Here is a 9,197-nt window from a genome sequence, read left to right on the forward strand (position 1 = left end):
AGTGTCAGAGATGACCTCCCCACACGCTGAGGAGGGTGGCTGGAGGAGATGACTAATGCATGTCATTTTCAAGATGCTCTCTCCGCAAAGAAAAGTACACTCAGATCCAGGTTTTAATTGTGTGTGATTTTAGCTGAGATGGCGTTAATTTATTTCCTTTGCTACTTCAGCGGTTCTTCCTCTTTCATCACAGTGAAATTATCTGGAATGTATCTTTTTTTTCTTAAGGACAAAGAGAAGCTGATCTCGCTCCTTTTCCTCTGATTGAGGTTTGGAACATTCTAGGAGCTGCCAGATGCGTTTAGTGGGTGCGACAGGATGGAGGCCCTCCAGTTTCCCACTGCCCAGCCTTCCTATCCTACTACTACCAGATTTGCTGAAGGGATTGCTTGATGTGGCAGGACCCTCACTACCAGACCAACCTTCTGACAAGTTCACCAAAAGAAAGGATTTTTCAGCCAGGGCCAGCTTCAGTTAGTTTCCAAAATACATGGTGCATTTTTCTTGCAGAACCTTCAGAGAAAAGGGAAACATGTGGACATCCACAAAGGGCTTATTGGAGGAGGGGACAGTGTCAGAGAAAGATGGGATAGGCGGCCTCGAAGGGCCCCTGACTGATGGGCCAGAGCTTGTGCTCTTTGGCTTAGGTTGGAAGAGTCTATCTGAGAAAGTGGGCAGGGGCAGGGCGAATATAGTAACCTGATAATATAATGGTTTTTTTGTTTGTTTTCTTTTCATTCAGATTTTCTTTGTGATGACCATAAAAATAGTACACACCCTTTCAGAGATTCAGCAGCATCTCACCCCAGAACTTTATGCTCTTTGTTCTATGTATCTGCACTAGCTGAGAACATTTCATCAAGCCCAACTGGATGTAATTTTTATTATAAAATAATATTAATTTTCCAAACATAGAATTATAATATCATTTGAATATGTTCTTTCAGTCTCTATGTAAGTCCCACATTGGAGATCAAATTTCCCCACCCCTCTCCATGGAGAATCACTGAATCACTGCCATAATATCCAGCTCAGGATAAGCAGAAAAGCACCAGCCATGCCAGATTGGGACTATCCAAGGACACTTTAGTCTCTTGTCCAAGTCGCTCCCTCATCTTGAGAAATCAGTGTCTTTTTCAGTCATCTAGGCACATAGGAGATAACTCGTTAAGTATATACTGCATGAAACTTACATTATTAAATTTCAAGTCTTCCTCAATTTACAGTGGGGTCACATCCCAATAAACCCATCATAAGTTGAAAATATCTGAAGTCAAAAATGCATTTAACATAACCTACTGAATAGCATCGCTTAGCCTAGCCTATCTTAAATGTGCTCAGAACACTTAACATTTGCCTTTGTTGGGAAAAATCATATAACACAGAGCCCGTTTTATAATAAAGTGTTGAATATCTCATGTAGTTGATTGTAACTGTACTGAAAGTGAAATATAAAATGTTTGCATGGTAAGAAGTGAGAGGGTATCAGATTGCATGTCACCAGCCAGGGAAAAGATCAAAATCTAAATCTGAAGAAGGGTTTCTACTGAAGGGTTTCTTTTGTACCATCATAAAGTCAAAAAAATCATTGTTAAACCATCATTAAGTCAGGGACCGTTTGTCTTGTCAAATGCTCAGCACACTGCTGATGTCCGACGGTGACCAAGTCCTCAATCAGAGGTAGCCACTGTCCCTAAGGCCCCCCAACACCTGCCTTCTCCACACGTCCTGTTGTCTGCCCTCTGTTAAGAAATGCTGTCTGGTGAAGATGCTAACTTTCTCAAGGTACCTTGGACAGCCCTCAACATTCTCTTGTTTTCCTCCCAGATATTGACCATCTACTGGTTCCTCTAGGTTGAATCAGACGCCTAGCACATTGCTGGGCACGTGAGCCTCCACTGATGCCTGCTGAGAGAGTGACTGAGCAGTCTGGTGCCTTCCACGTGGCTGCCCCTCCGGTCCAGGGAGGCAGAGCCAGGGCAGGTTGGGGCTGGATCATGATGCAGCTCCTTAGTGAACAGGTGAGTTCTTCTGATTGCATTCTTTATGCGCAGGGCTCTGATTTACCAGAATGTGCTTAAGTCTTGAAAATCATCTGGGCAACCCATCTTTCTAGCATGTTTAGGGGTTTATTGGAGGAAAATATTACTTTGCTATTTAAAATTTGTTTCTAAGTTCTCTCTAGATTGCTTGAAATAGCTCTGCAGTTCAGATAGCTCTTCCATCCAGTTGTTTTTGCCCATTTCCCGCTGTGTCAGCTGACATCTCAGTCTCTGTAGCATGATAAGTATCAGTCGCTTTCCCAGTTGGACCTGGCCAGACTTAGTGGCCGCCTCTGATCATGTGCTGGAGTTGTCTGCACTTCCCAGATGTGCCTGTTTATTTGTCCCAGTTGCTGTTTCTTAAAAAATAAGCATATACTTACCATATGATCCTGCAGTCATCTTTCTAGACATGTACCCCAAAGAAATGAGAACTTATGTTCACATAAAATCCTGTACATGAATGACCAATTTTATTTGTAATAGCCCCAGAGTGGAAGCAACCAAAAATGTCATTCAGAGGGTGGATGGTTAGACAATCTGGTCCCTCCACACCACAGAACACAATTCAACAACAGAAAGGAATGAACTAGTGATACATGCAACAACTTGGATGGCTCTCAGAGCATTGTGTTGAGTGAAAAAAGCCGATTTCAAAAGTCACTTCTGCATGATTTTGTTTATACAACATTCTCAAAATGACAAAACTGTACAGATTGTACAAAGAACTGGTTAGAGGAGGAGGGGTGGTTTAAGAGGAGAAGAGGGGTGTGATGTGATCATAAAAAGGTAGTATGAGGTATGATGGGAGCAATTCTTCATCTTGACTGTGGCACATGAATCTACACATGTGATACTGGGCTTCCCAGGTGTGGCTAGTGATTAAGAACCCACCTGCCAATGCAGGAGGCATAAGAGACGCGGGTTCGATCCCTGGGTCGGGAAGATCCCCTAGGGGAGGACATGGCAACCTACTCCAGTATTCTTGCCTGGAGAATCCCATGGACTGAGGAGCCTGGTGGGCTACAGTCCATAGGGTCTCAAAGAGTCAGATATGACTGAAGCAACTTATCATGCAGGCACATGTGTGATAAAACTGCATAGAAGAAGATACACACCACACACATGAGTGCATGTAAAATTGGTGAAATCTCAATAAGGCCTGTATAATGTACCAGTATTCAATTCCGATTTTGTTTTTAAAGAACCTCTCTACCCTTTGTTACTACTGTTTGTTAGTTGCTGGGCTGCCTTTGATCTCTGGCTTGATGTTCAGGATAGGTTTGGAAGGACCAGATTCTGCTGGCATTCTTAAATATTAGGACAGTAGCTAAAATACTTTAGTTCTCCTTCTAACCTACAATGAGTCCATCTCCCCCAGAATCATTATAATCTGGTTTGGGAGCTCTGCATATTTCCATCCTGTGCCTCCTCTTGGGGTATTGTTTCTAAGTGGATTATCTACCCTGTGAAGCAGGAGTATAAACATATTTTGTTTATTTGATTATTCTAACTCTAATCAGCTTCACCTTCAAGTTTAAGGAAGATCTTGAATTCAATTACCAGAAGAATTGCTTCTGTTGCTGCTTTATTTTGGGGCTGTGTCTGCATTCTCTGAACCCGTGGTGTGTACCTGGAGATCCGAGGTCTCACCCTGCTGTTGGCATGGGTTACAGAGAGCAGCTTGCCCTAGGGGAGTCCAGGGTAGGGTCCTAAGACTTGCTTTAACCACACTCACCCCTTCCCCTTGTGAACAGCTCCAGGAACTCTGCTGTCTCTCCCTGCCCTAATTCTCTGGGAGGGAGAAACCCAGGCCTGTCCTGCTTCGATCACGTGCCATCTCCTTACTGCTCATCTAGGCCCACCCTCATCTTTTCCATCCTGATCTCGTGGGGCTCCCAGGAAGGTAAGCAATCATCCAGGAGTGCATGTCCCCCCTTTCTTGCCTTGTGTTTAGGTTTGCATGGACAAGACCCCTCATTTTGTGGATGAAGACCCTGAGACCTTGCAGCAGTTAATGGCAGAGCTGGTCTACAGCCCACCATGGGACTCCATGCTGCTTCTTTCGGAGAATGAGTTTCATGCAGTTATTTCTGGCTAACTGTCCCGGTTTGTTAACTGGGAGACTTGGTGATGATAGATGTGGGACTTCACATGAACTATCCTGGCAAATAATTCAGAGTCAGCCATGTGGTTCTGTGCCCCAGCCCCTACTTTTCCTGGGGCTGGTGTCTCAGAAGGGGCTGGGGGGACGAGGAGAACTTAGGAAAAGGGAGATGATGCCTCTGGTCCTTCTGGACATTGCTTTGCTTTTTGGTGCTCTGGCCCTTCGGAGCACCAGATTTACACTGAAGGATCGGCCCAGTCCAGGGCCAGGAGGGCCGAGCTTGAGGGTGTGGGCAGTTGCAGTGATGCTGGGGAGTACTGTGGGCAGACTGAAAAACATCCTCCAGTGGGCTAACCAAATGTCCTCCCGAACCAACACACACACACACGCACATGTATGCAAACATGCATGTCATGGGATTTAAGAATACTTCTTTCTGACCTCTAGTATGGTACATAGGGACATAAAGGTTAAGCTCCATCTGACCTAGTTTGAATCTTGACTGTGTCCCTCCCTGGTCTTGTCAGTTTGCACAAATCTTGTGAACACTCTTAGCCTGTGTTTCTTCATCCCTAAATAGGGGTAATGAATAGCGTCTATCTCACAGGGATCTCACGAGTCCTGGATGAGAAGATGTGTAACGCGCTCAGATTAGTCTCTGGCACTCAGTGAAGGCTCAATAAATGTCAGTTATTTTGACAACGCTGATTATGATGATAGTGACTATGAATGTTTTTAAAATCGTTCTATATTTGTGTCCCTCATGTTTCAGCTTAGAAACTAGTTCCTCGAGAAATCTTGCCTGAGTCTACAAGCAGGGATGGAGGGCCCCTCCTCTGGGTCCCCTAGCATGCAAACTTGTGTACCTTACTATCTTCACATATGTTGTTGGTCTTGCCAACTAGACTGAGTTATCTGAGATCCGCATCCATAGTTCATTTCTCTAGCCCCAAGGTTTAGCACAATGCCTGACAAAGAGTAGGTGCTCAAGAAATATTTGTTGTGGTGGAGATGGTGTGGAGAAAAGGGAACATTTCTATGCTGTTAGTGGGAATGGAAGCTGATGCAGTCACTATGCAAAACAGTATGGAAGTTCCTCAAAAAACTAGAAATAGAGTTGCCATATGATCCAGCAATCCCACCCCTGGGCATATATCTGGACAAAAGAAAGAAAGTGAAGTCGCTCAGTTGTGTCCAACTCTTTGTGACTCCATGGACTGTAGCCTACCATGCTCCTCCATCCATGGGATTTTCCAGGCAAGAGTACTGGAGTGGGTTGCCACTTCCTGTAATTCAAAACATACATGTTCATGACAGCACTATTTACAATAGCCAAGACACGGAAACCACTGAAACGTACATCAACAGATGAATGGATAAAGAAGATGTGGTTCGTATATTGTTGTTCAGTCACTAAGTCGTGTCCAACTCTTTCAACCTCATGGACTGCAGCACTCCAGGCTCCTCTGTCCTCCACTGTCTGCCAGAAATTGCTCAAATTCATGTCCATTGAGCAGCTGAGGGGAGCTGCCCCGCACCTGAGGGCAGGGGCGGCTGCCGAGGAGAGCTACCCAACTTCCGAGGTAAGGAGCAGTGGCTGTGCTTTGCTGGAGCAGCCGTGAAGAGAGGCCCCATGTCCAAGGTAAGAGAAACCCAAGTAAGATGGTAGGCACTGAGAAAGGGCATCAGAGAGCAGACAGACTGAAACTACAATCACAGACAACTAGCCAATCTGATCACATGGACCACAGCCTTGTCTAACTCAATGAAACTAAGCCATGCTGTGTGGGGCCACCCAAGACAGCTGGGTCATGGTGGGGAGTTCTGACAGAATGTGGTCCATTGGAGAAGGGAATGGCAAACCATTTCGGTATTCTTGCCTTGAGAACCCCATGAACAGTATGAAAAGGCAACAAAATAGAACACTGAAAGATGAACTCCCCAGGTTGGTAGGTGCCCAATATGCTACTGGAGATCAGTGGAGAAATAACTCCAGAAAGAATGAAGGGATGGAGCCAAAGCAAAAACAACACCCAGTTGTGAATGGGACTGGTGATGGAAGTAGGGTTCGATGCTGTAAAGAGCAATATTGCATAGGAACCTGGAATGTTAGGTCCATGAATCAAGGCAAATTGGAAGTGGTCAAACAGGAGATGGCAAGAGTGAACATTGACATTCTAGGAATCAGTGAACTAAGACGGACTGGAATGGGTGAATTTAACTCAGGTGACCATTATATCTACTACTGTGGGCAGGAATCCTTTGGAGGAAATGGAGTAGCCATCTTAGTCAACAAAAGAGTCCAAAATGCAGTACTTGGATGCAATCTCAAAAATGACAGAATGATCTCTGTTCGTTTCCAAGGCAAACCATTCAATAGCATGATAATCCAAGTCTATGCCCCAACCAGTAATGCTGAAGAAGCTGAAGTGGAACAGTTCTATGAAGACCTACAAGACATTCTAGAACTAATACCAAAAAAAGATGTCCTTTTCATTATAGGGGACTGGAATGCAAAAGTAGGAAGTCAAGAAACACCTGGAGTAACAGGGAAATTTGGCCTGAAACAAGACCAGGAGCTGACTGTGGCTCAGATCATGAACTCCTTGTTGCCAAATTCAGACTGAAATTGAAGAAAGTGGAGAAAACCATTAGACCATTCAGGTATGACCTAAATCAAATCCCTTATGACTATACAGTGGAAGTGAGAAATAGATTTAAGGGACTAGATCTGATAGACCGAGTGCCTGATGAACTATGGATGGAGGTTTGTGACATTGTCCAGGAGACAGGAATTAAGGCCATCCCCAAGAAAAAGAAATGCAAAAAATCAAAATGGCTGTCTGAGGAGGGCTTACAAATAGCCGAGAAAAAAGGGAAGCGAAAAGTAAAGGATAAAAGGAAAGATATACTCATTTGAATGCAGAGTTCCAAAGAATAGCAAGGAGAGATAAGAAAGCCTTCCTCAGTGATCAATGAAAAGAAATAGAGGAAAAAAATAGAATGGGAAAGACTAGATATCTCTTCAAGAAAATTAGAGATATCAAGGGAACATTTCATGCAAAGATGGGTTCAATAAAGGACAGAAATGGTATGGATCTAACAGAAGCAGAAGATGTTAAGAAGAGGTGGCAAGAATACACAGAAGAGCTGTACAAAAAAGATCTTCACGACTCAGATAATCACCATGGTGTGATCACTCACCTAGAGTCAGACGTCCTGGAATGTGAAGTCAAGTGGGCCTTAGCAAGCATCACGGAGACAGCGGAGCCTGCGGAAGGCGGCGGCAGCGGCGGCGGCGGCATCTGCAAGCCAAGGCCCAGGCAGGGCATGGTGGCGCCGACGGCCTTGTAAGAGCGAAGTTACCGCGGGGCCCGCCATGCGCCGGCGGCCCTGACATGGGCGCCAGCGGCTCCAAAGCTCGGGGCCTGTGGCCCTTCACCTCGGCGGCGGGGGGCGGTGGCCCAGAGGCGGCGGTCGCTGAGCAAGCTTTGGTGCGACCGCGAGGCCGAGTCGTGCCCCCCTTCGTATTCACGCGCCGCGGCTCCATGTTCTATGACGAGGATGGGGATCTGGCTCACGAATTCTATGAGGAGACAATCGTCACCAAGAACGGGCAGAAGCGGGCCAAGCTGAGGCGGGTGCATAAGAACCTGATTCCTCAGGGCACCGTGAAGCTGGATCCCCCCCGCATCCACGTGGATTTCCCTGTGATCCTCTATGAGGTGTGAGCCTGGGGGGTGGCAGGCATAAACACCCCCTGCCCCAGCAAGACACCCCCAGGCTCAAGGTGTGGCTTCCACTGAGGAACCTAGGCTGGGGCCACAACAGTGAATAAACTCCACTGGCCTGGAACCTTCAGCTGTGAGCAGGGCAGTCCTACAGTGCTGGTTGGGTATTGGTTTGTATGTGGACCAGAGGTGGCTGGAAGCTGGTGAGGGCTAATGGCGAAGTTACCAGTCCACCTTTCCCAGCAGTCCCTACAAGGAGCATGGCAGGGCACATGCTGGTCAGGAATTCCTGGTTCCTGTGCCCCTGCCTGGCCTGCATTCTTCCAAGCTTGCCTAGGGCCCAGCCCTGCTAGAGGCTGCAGCACTTTACAAGCAAGGTCTGCCTTTTTCCAGCCCCAGGGCAATGGGAGCTCTACAAAAGTGGGAACTTCCTTTCCCTCACTTCCTTTACCCTCTCGTTGGAGCATTTTAGCCGTTTGCTACCTCGATTCCTCCTGTGTTGGATAGAGGCTGGGGGCAGAACAAGCCTGATTTTTCCTGCCCACCTGCCCATTTGTTCCCAGCCCCAGATGGATGAACAATTTGCTGGCTGTTAATAGGAATAGGGACTGGTGTGGGAGGTTTCTCCCTCTACCCAGGGCTGGCCCGATCCCTCCCCACTGCAACTAGTTCCCCCCCCCACCCCAAGTTGAGAGGGCATAGGATGGGGATCAGGAAGGGCTCTGGATGCCTGTGCCCCATCCCACCTACTGTATCTAATCCCCCTTGCCCTTACACATCCGCCACCCTGTGGTGAGGCACAGCACCCTAGGGCTGGTGCCAGTAGCTCTGAGGAGCCCACCACCCCTTTTCCTACAGTATACCCCTCCCTTCAGGATCAATCAAAAGAAAAGTACTGGAGCCCCTGGATAGGGGCGGAAAGGAGAGAACAACCATAACAGGAATACTTAAAATGTGAAAGCTTGTAAATAGTTTAGTCCATGATGTTGTTGGGGGCAGAGTCTGATTTCTACATAGAAATGATTTTTTTTTTTTTTATTCCTTACTGTGCAAACTCTGTGCTTTAAGCGTGTGAGAAATGGCTTGGGGAGGGTAGTCCTCAACCTAGGAAGGCTGTGTGTTATTTGTTCAATAAAGTTATTTGTAGACCCTGCAAAAAAAAAAAAAAAAAAAAGGAAGCATCACTACAAACAAAGCTAGTGGAGGTGATGAATTCCAGTTGAGCTATTTCAAATCCTGAAAGATGACGCTGTGAAAGTGCTGCACTCAATATGTCAGCAAATTTGGAAAACTCAGCAGTGGCCACAGGACTGGAAA

At 46.4% G+C, this 9,197-nt stretch overlaps 1 protein-coding gene across 1 annotated transcript; it reads left to right on the forward strand.

Moving 5' to 3' along the window:
- Positions 1-7,412: 7,412 nt before the first annotated feature.
- LOC122707696 (tumor suppressor candidate 2) lies at positions 7,413-8,094 on the forward strand. Its single transcript, XM_043923475.1, has one exon. The coding sequence runs from the start codon at positions 7,548-7,550 to the stop codon at positions 7,878-7,880; it is 333 nt and encodes a 110-aa protein (XP_043779410.1). The 5' UTR covers positions 7,413-7,547; the 3' UTR covers positions 7,881-8,094.
- The last annotated feature ends 1,103 nt before the right edge of the window (positions 8,095-9,197 follow it).

Source organism: Cervus elaphus, chromosome 14, assembly GCF_910594005.1.
Source record: "Cervus elaphus chromosome 14, mCerEla1.1, whole genome shotgun sequence".
Taxonomy (NCBI): Eukaryota; Metazoa; Chordata; class Mammalia; order Artiodactyla; family Cervidae; genus Cervus; species Cervus elaphus.